The 16,282-nt window shown below is 39.0% G+C and overlaps 1 protein-coding gene across 1 annotated transcript in view; it reads left to right on the forward strand.

Moving 5' to 3' along the window:
- AGRN (agrin) overlaps positions 1–16,282 on the forward strand; it is a 430,880-nt gene that overhangs the window by 292,446 nt on the left and 122,152 nt on the right. The window contains exons 7-8 of the mRNA XM_018563524.1: positions 2,705–2,911; positions 15,705–15,926. Coding sequence (XP_018419026.1) covers positions 2,705–2,911; positions 15,705–15,926 — 429 coding nt within the window. The remainder of the gene's footprint in view (positions 1–2,704; positions 2,912–15,704; positions 15,927–16,282) is intronic.

The raw sequence follows: 16,282 nt of genomic DNA on the forward strand, positions 1-16,282 counted from the left end.
GGGATTTCATTCCAAAGGGAGAAGAAATCCTTCCAAAGCGAGGGAAGTCCCTGGTGGTCAGCAGAAACACCAGAACTTGTGTCCTCATTGAAAGATTTCTCATCCATTCCTGTTCTGATGACAACCCACAATTTGTGATTTTCTTTCACTTTTATGGGGACATAGGCAGCAATAAAATCTTGACCGGGGTTCCAATCCCTCTCCACCCTATTCAATACTAAAAATAATTAACAAAATTGGCTTCAGTTCCATTTTAAAAATGAATGAAACATATATAGTGTAATAAATGCAATATATAATTGCTACACAAATATACTTAAGTGTAAACTGTAAATTTAAGTGTATATAAAGTGTATGTCTGGGCAAAATAAACAATAAACATATGCAGTGCAATTCTGCAATACTTGTTAATTTCACTACGTGTTAGCTGTTAAAATCATTGCAAGTACAGAAAAATATCTGTTGATCCTGCCCGGAATCCAGTGAACTTCTAACTTCTTTTGTTGCCTGACAACATTAAGCTGTAACTACTCGCCCCCCACCCATGCTTACTGTGACATCCTCACAAGTTTACTCCCCCACTAGTAAGGAGTTTCACAACTCTGTGATCTGACCCAACCGTGGTTGATAACCCGCATCCACCCCACATCAATGTCAGCTCCTGCTTCTTAATGTGTATATGAAATATATAACACGTGCTTAAATTTATTCATTGCATGTGAACTTATAGATGGTCTCAAGTTCAGCTCCCGACACTTTGAGGTGACAGCACAATAGTAGCATTTGTGCGTTGAGGTACATTGCCTCGAGCTAGGCAGTCCATCCAAAAGTAATGGGATGTAACGCACCTCAAAATTCTGTGTTATTGGCCACAGAAATAACCAGCATTGGTGTCAAAGACCACAGTAATAAGCACCCAGCATTGGTGGCAATACTATTAACCAGCTATTGGTGGTCAGTGGTGGTGCTGTTTCCCTCCCCCCTCATGTGCTGGTGCTCAGCTGCCATACTATTTAAACCACCCCCCATTGGTGGTCAGTGATATTGCTGTTTAACACTTCCTTCCATTCGTTGTCAGTGGCAGTGCTTTTAAAAAAAAAAAAAAAACCCTCACAACCCTGTTCCCCTTGCATTAGTGGTTAGTGGCAGTAAAATTGAACCCTCAGCATTGGTGGTCAGTGGTTACTTGCCTTATCACATGCTCGTATCTGTCGCTCTCCTCATCCGGCCAGGACTTTACTTGCCAGGAGGGGATAATGCAGAGAGAGTTTCAGGGCCTGACACCCTGTTGTAGTTCTGCTGCCATAAGGTGCCCAGCAGCTAGTGCACCCAGCCCAGCACATGACGGGCTACACCCAGAGAGCCACATAGTCTTACATGTGCAGGTAGATATGCAAACATACAGGAGGGTAGGGAGTTGGGTCCATGAACAAGAATTCTTTGCTTTGTTATGTTCCTCTTTATATCGGTGTCTGCAAGAGTATTGACGAGACACATTGATGGCTGTACATAACCTATATGAACAGTGCAGGCACGTGGCGGATGTTTATATTGTTTGGAAGATATTTTAGTCTGTAGAATTCAGGTTTACTAAGAGTTTGTTCAAACTACAACACAAAATATTGCAGGTAACACACCCATGCCTTACATGCAGTTTGATGGTGTGATGTGCTGCCTTCCTTTTTTTTTACATGTGTTGCAGTGCATTGTTTTTCCTTTTTAGATACTTTTAGATCTATAGCATGCTGCAACTCCATTGCACTGTGATAAAATTCAACTTGTCTTTTCCCTGTAGGGCATTGGTGTTATCTGGCACTATTGAAAGCAATGGTATATTGCCTGACCTTTCATTTTATTTGCACAGAGCAACACTACATAGTGTTGGTGATATAAACCAGCCCTAAAGGATCCATTGGCAGAGCCATTTGGACTGCCTTGTAAAAGATCAGCTGTTGTCGTATGTTAAAAAGTCAACGGTCTAGTGTCCAATTCCCTCTTGCAATTCTTAAATGAAACCTGTCATCAGAGGATTACTGACCATTATTTCTGAGTAATTGTCCTGGATTATAGAGATAAGGGAGTCTGACACTTTCCTAATACTCATTAACTGCATGCATGTTCTGAGTCAGTGACTCAAAAAGTAATAATGCCAATCACAGCCAGGTAACAAGCATATTTAGGAGTCCAGCAGTGGCAGTTGTGGGACTTCTTATGACAGAGTCATAAGTCTTTAACTTAAAGTGTGTTTCCACTTTTGCAGTCAAGTGTGAGTAAACCACACAATGTTTGTTATGTGCGCCTATGCACACAGCATACCTAGATTAATTTTTAAATAGTATTTCTTACCTTTCTTGAATTTTCTTTGTGACAGGCCTTTGGACAGCCTGCAAACTACTCTGAGCGATTTTTTTAAGTTAACATGTAAAAAATATAACGTAGGCGTTATCTCAATTTGGCTGCTAAAGTAGAATTACACTTTAAAGTTGAAAAACAAAGAATGAAAACTGTCAGGGGACTCTTACTGTGACCACTGGTGAAAAAAAAAGTCTGTAAAGGATAGTAAATGTGTCCATCTAACTTGTGTTGCAATTTGTCTGTCTGTGCCATTTACACTCCACAGGTGTTTGAATGACCATTGTTAAGCTAACAGGCTAACTGCCTTGTGGATGTTACTTATAGTCTCTCCTTTATTTTCCCTTTTTAGACAAATGCAAGGATGAATGTAAGCACAATGCTGTGTGCCTTAACCGTCGAGGGATCACCCGCTGTTCTTGTGACCGCATCACTTGTGACGGCGCCTACAAGCCTGTCTGCGCCCGGGACAGCCGAACATATGCCAACGACTGTGAGAGGCAAAGAGCTGAGTGCATCCAGAAAACAGCTATCCCAATGAAACACAAGGGTCCATGCGGTAAGTAAATACTGCCGCCTATAAAATCCCAACAGTGGTTTTTTTTTTTTGAAGAAATGTAAGAATTGATAGATATGTATTTGTTCTCAACTGGTTACTGGATGATTCATAAAATAACAAAGCATGTAAAAATGTAATTTTGGGTAAAGGGGTATTAGAAAAAAGGGTGGGGGGTGGTTTCCATTTCCATTGCTTATTCATGTACTCCCCTTCACATACTTCCATCTCCACCAAGATTCTACATTGTGTTCCACTTTTGTCAATATGTTCTCAGCCCTTCTCCCTTTGCAACCCCAAGAAAACGTACTGATATATGTATCTTCTCCCTTTTCTTCCTAATGTCTTGCTTTCTTCTCTGTCTTTCCCTCATAGAGAAGGTGTATAGTTGGTACATTTTCTGCCCGTGACCACTTAAGGTTTGGAAAAACCAAGGGCATGACCTGTCCTTACAGAACACAAAACAAAATGGTGCCACATTTGCTAATGAGGACTCACCTCTTTCTCTCCTTCGCTGCAATGGATATACACGTATTTCCTACATCAGCTGCCACAACTCTAAAATGCTACCCAAGGAGAACCTGCAACTTTTACATCAGTGGCACTGTCAGGTTGCTCAATAGGAATTTTTAGACTTGGGATATTGTTTGGGATGCTCCCCTATAAATACCTAATCTGCTGCTCAAACTCCACTTTTATTCTCTCCCTGTTTGCTCCCCTTTTCCTGTATTTTGTGTCTTTCTTTTCAACAGTGGCTCTCTGTGGCGTAAGGATGGATGACCCCTCCTTGGTTGCTTCATTCTGTCTGTCTGTAAGGTCTTCAGTCTGAGGTCTGCTGTTTAACCCACAAGTCTCCCTCCAGACAGTCATGCCTTTCCCCACCTCCTTCCCATTCACAGCTTGCTCTCATTAATTAGTGTGGATGAAAAACCTAGTGCTTTTGTGAGCTTGCGTCCAGGCTTCTGGACTGGTATAGCTTGGGCTTCCACCAGCCTCTCAGCTCCTTCCTTAATCCACTTGTTTGTGCTGACACCCGTTCTTTGCTTGTTGCCTGTTTATGTATTGGTGCATTGCAAAAGCCTTTTAAAACCTTCTCCTACAAATCTAAGTCCACATCGAGCAAACACGCTGCGCTGTACTACTGAGAAGTGGCTAAGCTGTCAGAAACGATCCCTTTCTGTTGCTCTCGGCTAAACTGATCAGCATGCATGTCTGTATTATAGAGAGTGTATAGCCAGTTTGCTCTCTTCATCTGTGTGCAGCATGGTGGGTGCAAGGCATGTGGCCTTTTGTTTATCCTTTATTGATATACATTAAAATAGTAAAATATCATCCACTTTGAGGACAGAGAGCTTCTATGAAAGTAATTGATTCAGGATCTTTATAGGCTGGACGTGAGTTTACAAAAGGAGGGGTGAAAGACGCAAGACTTGGAAAAATTCCTTCCAAAACCCTGGCATTCTCTTTATTAACTCTCTATTGTCTCTAAATTTCATCCTTTCGCAATACAAATACTTTAGATATGGACTACCGGTGGAAATCTCTTTTAAAAATCCATCTGGATTTTACCGATGTCTCTCTTCTAGCAATTGTTTTCCCTTCTGCGTATGGTCTGGCTGTGACAGCTGAGAGCAAAGTCATGCTCACAGAAAGCTGTAAAGACCTGGCAGTGGATCAAGACCTGCCCGAAATAATTTTGGATGGAAGTCCACAAGAAAGTGTCCATAGAGGGTACAATTTGACTCCACCTAAGCATTATTCAGACAAATGTTTAAGAGAATTGGTCATACATATGGTATTAAAATCTATAGCTCGCACAAGGACCCCACAAGTAGTCCTACATATACAGCCTTGAGTGCTGGATGTGATGGATCATTTGGGATTGTTTGTTCCAATGAAGCACATTACGTAATGTGTCCTCCAACAATTTCAAACTGTCAGATTTGATCACATTTTGATTATAGTTCAATTTGCAAAGTAAAATCCAGTCTATGGCTAAATAGATCATGGAATGATAACCTAATAAACATTTAAAGGGTCAGTCCACCAAAAATTGATATTTGTATTTTTGGTAGATGCTGGAATCTTAAACCACCTGTAAGATTCTCAAACCTCTGGGGCACTTTATTGATACTGTCCGCACTTGATTTCCTCTGTCCACTTGCCTACTGTGGCCATTATAAGGGACTCCCACAACCTCTTTTGGATTTATTATTTATTTGATATTATGGGGAAGGTAACAGGAGGAGCTTGAATACACAAAGGTGGGCTGAAACACCCAAAATTCCCAAGCAACAGACCTGGAAATTGTGAAAGGAGATATCACTTTTTTGAACATTCAAGATATATAAGAATATAATAGAATAAAAATATAAGTCAGAGGCGGACTGTGCAGGCCCCACCTATAAGAAATATCCCGTTTGGGAGGGACTGACCCTTTAACAAAAACAAATTGGTAAACAAAGAAATGTAAGCTATACCATTTATAAACCTGTAGATTGAGATTTAATATTTTGATTAAGTAATGTAGCCTGCTGGGATTGCAATTTGACTTCTGTGGATTAAATAAACCACTATGCTTAGCCATCTTCTCTTATGCCCAAATATAAACAGGTTGAACAGTTCCCATTTGTTGGTTGTAATCTCATGCATCAGTAGCTGGTGTCATCCATTACAGCTTTAGCAAAACCCATACACACTATGGACCCGGTGCTGCCAGATTAGTGTAACACATTGAAATAGCCACCATATAACTCCACCACCTGTGTTTTTATCCATCTCTCCTGGCTGTCACTCTTTTACCGAATGCTAATGAATGTTCTTGTTTGTGACAAGTTGTTTCTTTCAAATTCAAAAACAACATGTAAGCAAGCCCAGGAAGCACATATGTTGCCAAAGCAATCATATTCTAAAAACAACTGCAGTAGCATCTCTTGTACATTATCTTCCCACCTGAAATGTATTTTTAGGTGTGTTTTGGAAAGGCTATTTCTATTTGTTCCTCCCTACTGATTCTGTCTTTTTAGTCTCTGTATATTTGAGATAACGGTATTGGCATATGTAAAGAGGACATACGGAGGCTTGAATTTTGCAAAATGTTTCAATAATCAGATCACTTGAAAGTTGTAATGCAACTGAAAAATGTGTTGGGTAGCTGCTGGTGCGCTGGCTCACCAATGAGCTTCTATTATTTGGAAGTCTGCTGCTGAAGTCATTCTAGTTTTTTCCCAGTTTCGACCACCAGCCTAAAGCTGGCCATACACTACTTAGATTTTCGTACAAAAGATCTTTCGTTCAACTTTCTATCAGTTGATGGGGTCAAATTGATCAATTTGTTCAAACAAAATTTCAGTCGACATTCGTTGAATGTCTAAGGGCATTATTGGGTGGTAAATAAATCTCTTTTGTAGAAACGTTTGTTCGGAAATCTACTTGTGTATGGTAAGCTTAAGCCATTACAAGTGCCTCTCACACACGCTAACTGATATTTTTAAAGCTATACTCCAGGCAAACCACTTACTACATATAAGGAGTACATAGTAGTTTTACCTGCAACAGAATTAGAAGTGGCTTGTCAGTTCCAGGTCGCATAGCACAGCCCATTCTGGTAGAATTTTTCTAGACTACAGTTAAGTTACAGGTCTTGGCTTTCTTCAAGCCTGTGACTTGTCATGGAAGGAGAAGAAGCAGACTGAGGAGGTTATCCCTCTCATTCTGCTATCTCCTCCATGTTTCTTGCTAACATATGAGCACTGCAACACAGCTGGCTCCTTGTGCTATTTCTGCCTCTCCCAATCTGAGCTTTGCTGTGCAATAAATTACAAAAGGTTGGTAACAAGTCTAATTCCGTTACTTACACTGCTCGTATTAAAATAAATTAATTCCATTATGCATCAATTAATACAGAGATGCATTATTTGTGTATTTTATATCTGGAGTCCAGCTTTAAGTGTATTTTACATTCCAAAAAAGGCATCAACAAGAGTGATTTGCTACAGTTGGAAAAAAATCGGTTTAATATCACACTTGCGATCCTGTAGCAAGGGAGAATTTGCTAGGAATTGCAGTAGAACACTCACCTTCTTTCTATGCGTAGTACCCTTGGTAAATGTGATGGGAAGATGTCACTCCCTTGCTGCTGAAAGCACTTGAAAATTTAAATTGGCAGCGAGAAAGTGATACCTTCCTCATCCAGTCGATGAGGGAGCAAAACATGCAAACAGGTAAGTGCTTCACTGCCCTAATGTGTCCTTCAACGTGATCCTGCCACTGGCAGGTTCTTGCCAGCAACAGGATCCCTAATCTAATTTAAGTGTGACATTAGCCTAAGACTCCCAGGAATACGTATGTGTGAGTCAGAATATCCAGCATGAATGGCTACTGATGACCATACACACATACAATAATGCAGACCAGGGATTTGATCATTTACAAATGATTGTGTGATCCACTTATACTCTATTAAGTTGACATTGTGATTCTAAGCAGATTTTAAATAATAAAAAAACAAAAACATTCAATAATATGGCCCCTATAATTCTTAAAAAAAGCTATTTCACACTTACAATCATTAAAATTTTAAATATAGGCGCTTATTAACAGGCAGAAAGATTGACATAAATGGACTGTGGAAAAAATCACACAAATACAAGTTAACAGTCATCAATACAATAATTTTCAAAAAAATGACTGAAATGTTTTTCATCCTGTCCAGTAAACTGGGCTCACTGGGAAACAATCTAAGGATCTGTTTGTTGCAATTAAATTTGTGTATAATGTGATTGCTGTTAATTACATTGAAAATTGATAATTTGAAACGTGTATGGCCAGCATAACCAGTGATGCTCTCAATACAGTCACTGATTAGTGGGTGATTTGGTAATCGGAGGCCATCCAAAACGAGTAGATTCCATCCCTTTAGGAACACTTGTTTTATAGGTAATGTCACTTAACGTGCTTTGAGATAATTAATGGCAGTGTCTGTTGCATTTGGAATTCTAACCCTGTAATGCTGGCAAAAATGCCATTTGAGTTATATGCCTAATGAACTAGTTATAAGAATACGCACAAAGCTCTAAGTATAGTAATATGCTCAGATTGTTTCCCAGTGAGCCCAGTTTACTGGACAGGATGTAGAATTCTCATATTAATATCATCTTCACAGCTACTGCATGAAGTGAGTTCTACTCTGTCAGTGCAGGCCAAATGGGTGGAGGTTAGGTCCCTGTGTAACTTTTAGGACCCATTTACTTTGAAGACTTTTGTGACCACTATAGTTACCTCTCAAATTCTTTCTCCCTTTAACTTTGGCAAAAGAATAATAACAAAGAGAATTTGATTGGTTGTGAGTAACGCAGACATCATAGTTGGTGCCATTTTGTTAAAGAAAGCAGTGAAGGCTTGTATTGCAGTATAGTATGTGTAGGGCTTGTGTACTGTATCACACTGGTGCCGAGCCAGAGGTACAAATACCACAGTGGGGGTAAATTGGGTAAAATTTAGGGAGTACATATAGTAACCATAGTCATTTAAATGAAACAGTGGGTCCTAAGCTGGTCATACACCAGTAGTATTTTGTTACAAAAAAAAAAAAATCATATTTGGAACATTTGTTTGACTTTCATATGTCTAGTGGGGTTTAATCGAAGTTCGTTTTCACCCGCAGTGACAAGGAAAAACAAAGAATGTTCATATTTCTTATCTTAACGTAGCAAATTCTAACCATGAATGTGATTTTTGTTCCGGGAAAAATCATACATATTGTAATACACATTTCACATAAGAAACCTGCTTTACACGTCTAGGATTCCATTCATGTAGCAGGTCAGGACAAAATCTTTAATGGTTTCGAATGAAACTAGTTGGCCTAAACATGGCAAGATCAAATGCTCTGAACTATTTCGAACAAAAAATAATCATTTATTAAACAGAGATCATCTTTTAGTTACTTAGAGCATTGTTCATATTCTCATAAGTCCCCCCACCTGTGCTGAGGATTGACGCAATATACTTCTAAAATCTGCACCCCCCAGTGCTTTGCAGCTCAGACTCTGTAGACTTCAGTAAAAAGCCTCCTAACAGGTTGACAATCTGTGATTGGTCTTTCAATGGAGGTCTATAGAGTTCAATCAGGGCTGTACAGTACTAGCCTACTTATCCTTTAAGGATATCATGAATAGTTTGGAAAACGTTTACACAGAGTTAGGGGAGTAACAGTAATAAAAGTAAAGGAGATAAGGGATACTTGATGAGTTGACCTACACCAGGGTGTGCAGGTAAATGATGGCTTCTGAAAGAGGTACAATAATAAAGTTGCAAAGAACTGCTGTAAAATACAATCATTTCATTACCCAAGAAGAGCTCCTTTGTTGTCTGTTAGGAGTGGGACTACTGTAGATGACTTAAGTTCTTCTGAGACACTCGGGGAACAAAGAATCATAAATGTGCTCCCATTCATTACAAGTGGTTGCTCAGCACTTGCCTGTGACACTCTGCAGTGAAAGTCGTGCTCCAGTTCAGTTAATTGCTATTAGTATTTTTTTTCCTAGAGGGAACAGATGAATGTTCCTCTATTATATTCTTGGAGAGCAGCTGGAGAGAATATGTAAAAAGGAAATATTGACTTTTGGCTTATCCTTAGAACTGAACCTGTTTGAGATTCTTTTAAAGGCTGGTAAGGCTGTCGGGATTCAGCATGTCTGCACAGAATTCTGCTGCAGCTGGAGATGCGCAGTGAACGCATGGTTCCGCTGTCTTTTTAACGCCATATGTTACTTGTGTTTGTCTGCCTAATCCATTAAACCTGGTGACAGAGGAGACAGGGCCTTGGAGTGTTTGCATTCTGGAATATGCAGGCTGGTTTTGTCTGGAATGGCTAATATTATTTATGCACGCATTCCTTTAACTCCTTGAAGTCAAAATAAATTATTACTTGATTGTACATTTGAGACTTTCCCTTGTTGCCTATTTTTTGTAGTCGCTTCTAGAGCATGTTTAAAGTGTAACATTATTATTATTATTATTATACAGGATTTATATAGCGCCAATAGTTTGGGCAGCACTTTACAATATAAGGAAGACATGACAATCGCAAGCTTACAATCTAAAAGTTTAGTCAGAACTTTATTAGTTTTGAGTAAAGTTTGAACCTCTGTAATTTTTTTTCCTGTTGTCAGAAAGGGCATATTAATTGGACAGGGGGATCAGCGGTTGACACTGTTCCTGTGACAACTGCCTAAGTGAGGATTTCTTTTTTGTATCTACAGAACAGGAAATGAAGGAAAAGCGGCCTTAAGAAACATAATCTTTATTGAATAAGGCTGAATAATGTCTTAACACTTGGAACTTCAGGCAGAATCCTGTCCACCTAACTTGTATATCAGCTATTCACTGAATGCTGTCCACCTTTACTATTAACAGGATAGAGCCTTCCCCCGGTTCTGTACTATCAGATGAAACCGACCATCAGATAAAAATGTCTAACCTGTCTGATTTCTTGCTGTAGACACACTGGTCACCCAATGCAATAATTTGTACACCCGAATGGAACAATTTTCATGCGGCCCTGCCTGTGAGTAATATTTCTAAATGTGGTCTCCCTCCTCTAGATCTGCATATCTGTCAATGTCACCGGCAGCTCTGCTATAAAGCAGGCATGACATTTACTGCCTTGCATAATGATACTTTAGTGCTCATGCAGATAACACTGAAACTGATTGATAAAGGTAAGTTTATTTAGCGTGCCGGCGGACCCTTTACTGAATCTGCATTTATTGATGCAGAAAGCCTCTCTTAAATCAGACTTTTGGTGTAATCCGAACCCCCCAGCAGCACAATGTCGTTGTGAAGATATGTGACAGGGTAACAGAATTCTATTATCTACAGTGGTTGTGAAGTGATCCTGTACAATATGAAGGCTGGCAAGATCTCCCTGCTGAGCTTATTGGCTCATGAAAAGGTGGCATGAGCAGCAATAGCCTCTGCAGCAAGGGGAAGCATTTGTCATTTAAAATATACGGTTGTAATAACATCAGAAATAGTACCTAATAAATCTACCTTGCCTATGTCTCATATATATTGTATGTAAAACGGTTTTGCATACACAGCAGAGCTGCAGTAAAAGCTTAAAGGAGAGAGAGCATATTCATTAGATACAATGTCTATGCAAATTGTTATATATGTGGCACTTGTATATTTAAAACTTTGCATACTGTATACTGTAATTTAAAAAGTATTGCTGTATGCAGTGTATCTTTGTATTCAATTGCATTGATTCAGAGGCATGAATAAAAGTCACATGTGAAGAGGCCCGCTTCAAATATCATATAAAAAATAATATGAGGGTCCTCTTCAGACTTTAAATCGTATCTAAACCCAGAATCAGAAATGTAATATACTGCAGGTCCCCAGTCCTTAAATTAGTTGGTTGCATTTGTTTTTCCCTTTTTTCAGGATTTGTTTTCCCTTTATTTTGACCTGATAATCTAATTGTGCTAGTAACACACTTTCCGCTCCTTTGTGGTTCACTCCTCCTGTACATCTATGGAACTAGGGTTGCCATCCAGTCGAGACTACAAATATCTACCTAGCCTGTGTTTATCTCCATTACATTGTGGGTGTGTAGTTTAGTTGGTTATAGAAACAAATACAAATTATAGTTTTTGCTTTCAGTGCACCTCACAGCAAGTGACACCTCAGTGTACCTCACAGCAAGTGACATGGGCATGGTATTTCTATCAAGATAAACAGGTATTCTCTATCTTTTCTATTGCCTGAAAAGATGGAAACAAATGCAGCCACCACATCTGACGACTGTTAAGCTGTGATATATTACAGTTTTATACTTGGGTTTAGTTCTACTTTCATAGGAAGCAATCAGGATAGAAATATGTTATTGCTATGGCAGCCAGAGGTTCAAAGGTTACCAAAACGCTGCTGGTTACTGGACTCTCCAATGCCGAGCCTCAGAAACAATTTCCCCCCTTCCACATTTTTTGCAGTTAGACACCACAACTGTCAAACTTAAATGGACCTCAAACCTGCTGACACTCCAGCTATATTGTCAGTCTCAGACCAATTAAGTAAGCTAAAGAAGGAAGGAATATATATCTTAAACAGGAAATCCTGCACAATTGTAGTATCACTAATATAAGCCTAGTTAAGACTGTTTCTTTTTAAAGTCTTGGTTTTTATCAGATGCCAACAGGTTCGATCACCCACCAGTTTTTTTGTGTTATTGGTAGCATGCATTATGATCTTAGGTTCACCCACCTGCCTCAGGCATTACATAATGGTTTTAATAGAGAGAATATACAAAGAGATTTCTCCTGGATAAAGCTGGCCATATAGGGAGCGAATTCTGTCCGGTTCTTGATGAACCGGATGAAATTCACTCCATAGGTGGCCCTGTTGGCAACCTTCCGCCCGACAACATTCAGTCTGAAAATCAAAGGAGCCGGGCAGAAAATTCTCGTCCTAATTCTCATTTTGGGTATTTTCATAGCAGCACACCAGCCACTGTCAGAATACAATAGCTCGGCGGGGGAAATGTTAGTTAATTCCTTGTTTAGCTGGCAGGCTGAACGAAAAACATCTAGTAGTGTATGGCCAGCTTTAGACTTCATGGCAGGGTAGGTAGAGCTTGAACGGAGATCTCTGATGGGATGATTAAGCTCAACTTGGGCCTTACATAACTAATATTTTATTCTTACCTGTTTAGCCCATAAAAAATAGGCCACCTTTGATTGTTCTCAAGATAAACATATGTAAAAGAAAGGCAAAAAAAAATCTCCCTTGTTTGTGGATCCTGTCATGGCTGGAACCCCTGTGATACTATGATAGGGCCATTTGGTAACATACGGTACAGAGCAGTGTGCCATAACTACAACTTCGTGGGGCTTGATTGTAAAGGTTCTGGATGGTTAGTTGGCTGGTCTTTTTCCTTTTATTTTTTTTTCCATTTTATTGTTACGTAGTTAGTCAGGTTCAAAAAAGACAAGTGGATTGAGTTCAACCTATATAGATTATATTTAATTTATTTCTAAGCTTGTAGTTCCCCAGTTTTCAATTAAAGTTGGGTTGGTTTTTTTTTCCTTCTTGCTTTCTGTTGAAATTTCTAAAGTAAAAACAAAATTCTCAAAATGCTTGAAAAAGATTGCCAAATTAATACACCACTCTAACAGAATCATACTCAATTATTTTTAATACAAGCCTCTTCCTCCAAGGTTTTACCAATTTGGCACAAGTTCTATCTTTTTGCAATTTTTAGGCTTAAATTATGAAAGCAAATTTACCATTTCCTGGTCCACTGGCCTACAAATTGCTTCTTAATTACCTACTGGAAAAAGGGTCAGCCCATTCTGTTAGGAAACACATAGAAGTTACTGTGGGGTTTATACTCCCGTAGAATAGAAGGTTTTTTCTTTTGGAGCATAATTTGCTCATCATTGCAGTTAAATTAAGCTTAAATGTGTTAGTGAAAGAGCTGAAACAAAGATGGTTTTCTTGAGCCTAAAAAGGATAGCATGTAAATTGTCTCAGTGGTAAGCATTTGAAGGTAAGATTAAAAAAACAAACCCAAAGCCCAACATAAAACATTTGTAAAAAAGCTAGAAACTGCAACTTTTCAAACGTGGAATATGTAATGCATTTGAGAAAAAATGCCATTTTATAAAGCCAGTTTAAGAATTCTCCTGATGTTGCATTGTGCAGCTTTTTGATCTGCTGTATTTCAATTTCTAAGCATTTCAAATTTACATTTAGAAGCAAAGGCCTACAACCACTAATATCGCCATGGAAACCAGGATCTCCGTGGATGGAAAAAAACCCCTCACAATAGCTTTAATTTCAGGCTACACTTTTTCAAATATAGAGAAAAAAATGTTTTCCAGAGTGAAGAAATGAAACAATAACAGATGTTATTTCTTCTAAACTTGTCAGGCTTTGCGTGTTGCTTAACACTCTTTTCTAGAGCAACCCATGTTTTTTTTTCTCTTTAATTTTCTGGGATGGCAGACCCTTTAGCAATAGAAGGGCTGCATAAATAGGTCAAGCCATGAGGGAAAAGAAAGCAATTACTCTTTCTAAGACAGGATCTATGGATCTGTAAGGACACAGTTATCTGCTGTGTGAAACCTGAATCTGAGATATCTAATTCTATATTAACATGTTTCGCTGGTATTGCTCCGTATTGGAACAGAGAGGTGGGTTCAGCTTTGGCCCGGCTGTCAAATGGATGATGGCAGTAATTTCATGGTAGCCATTTTGTGTTTGGTGCCATATTATGAATAGCAAGATAATGGTTATTTGATTTGTCATTTAGCTTGCTTAATCTGTTGGAGATCCAGGGCTGCTTTTAGATTGATTTGTGCATTGCCTGTAAATTACTATGGAAAGCCACAGACAAAATATGATCCTTTTGGTGCTATTGTCTAAAAATGCACACTTTCCCAGGAGATTTTGAATACAAATATCTCAAATAACACCATATGTAATCACCAAATGTTGGCTGCATAATAATTTCCTGACGTATACAATGGAGTGGAAGACAAACAATTTGCTGTTTCATTATTTAATGTGGTACAGTATGTGCACATCGGCTTCCAACCTATGATATTGTTATAGTTTTGCTTGCACAAACAGGTGTAATATTTACTGTATTTGGTCCACACTTGGCGGTGTAGTATACTAAGTGGGTATAGATTAGATGTTCAGTATTTAGTAATGGTATGGGGTGGTGTTTATTTTTGCCCCATCTTATTTTTGGATGAATTTGTTTGGTATGGGAAAAGCTCAATGTGCTCACTGCACCAACACATTAGCAATTTATTCCAAGGAGCCTTACATTACAGACTTTTGCCATGCATGCCCACTTCCTGTCCAGTGCTGGTTGTCTTTCCATCAGAGCATCCTTGTCACACAATCACATGGGAAAGTCTGCAACTCTAAAGTCTGCAAAACTATTGTTTTAATTGGACTCTTAAACAAGGTTGTGCTACCTGGGGTGTACTGAAACTCTAACTGAGCTAGAAATCTAGCACTCACAGGATTTGCAATTGAAACTTCTATTTATCCAAGCAGATTTATTTTGCCAATAGGGAGACTTAAGGGCAGAGCTTCCTAGGATATACACTATATGGAAATATTCCCGTTCCAATTTGATTTACTAAGCAAGTTTGCTATTCTGTGTATATCATATAGATGACACTTATAAACACTCTTACTCCACATACTATTTTGAAAGGTTTCTGTTCCTCTTGATAAAATATTACTTTAACAGGTAAAAATCATCACAATGATTTCCATGGCATACCAGAGGCCTCTCCTCCTTACAGGTTTGTCATTGGCTGTGTCAGTTGTCTATCAGTTGAGAGAAAATCACAAACTGTAAGAAGAAAAAGTATTCTGTATCGGTGCCATATAATTAGTTAATTGTTGTATTTTTATCAATGTCCGAAGATGGCATGATAGGAGACACTGTTTAGGTTAGCAGTATTTTCAATTTGCAAATTCTGTGAATGCTCACATACTGTGTGTGTATTGTTTTAACATAAATGCATATTCAGCATGCCCATAATATATAGTAGCTGTTCAGTTGCCCTCTAAAAGCAGTTCTGGGGGAAACACATGCACAATCAGCTTGATGTTCCCATCCTTCAACCAGGGGGCAGAGTGTGACTAGCATGCAATACTATCCCCGCTTGCCCTGCTTGCTTCTCACGGGGCGATTGGAACGGTGCCATTGGCACCCAACGCTACATGGTATACTTCTAAGTCTGTCTTTTTCTATCTCTTGCAGATCTTCATGCTCCCAGCCCCTGCCTGAACGTGTTGTGCAGCTTTGCAGCAGCCTGCGTGGTGAAAAACAAAATGCCTGTATGCGAATGCCAGCAAGTGTGCCAGAGCATCTACGACCCCGTCTGTGGCAGTGACTCGCGCACATATGGCAATCCTTGCGAGTTGGAGGCCACTGCTTGTGCACTGAAAAAGCAGATCACAATTAAGCACAAGGGGCCCTGCGGTAAGAGGAGAATAAAATGCCAGCTGTGCTCTTAAAGCTCACTTTATCTGTTAATCGATAGCAACATGGTGATTCATTAGCAGACAGCAAACCATGGAGGCTGGATAATACCCCACTTTATTTATTCTGAAAATACTTGCAATAGACTTACTGAATGCAAATTGGCAACTGTTAAATCTGCTCTGAATTTACATATGTTCATTAAAAGAACTGTGTGTTTCAGATTGTTGCCTCTAAGAATGGAATATCTTTATCATTATGTATCTGTGAAGAGTATATCTAAAGAAGTGCTTAGAACACATCATTATTATAAATTCTACAGAGAAGTTGGTTGAGTGTAATCATTCAACAAAAAA

The sequence above is a fragment of the Nanorana parkeri genome, unplaced genomic scaffold (genome assembly GCF_000935625.1).
Source record: "Nanorana parkeri isolate BGI_ZX_2015 unplaced genomic scaffold, ASM93562v1 scaffold671, whole genome shotgun sequence".
Classification (NCBI taxonomy): Eukaryota; Metazoa; Chordata; class Amphibia; order Anura; family Dicroglossidae; genus Nanorana; species Nanorana parkeri.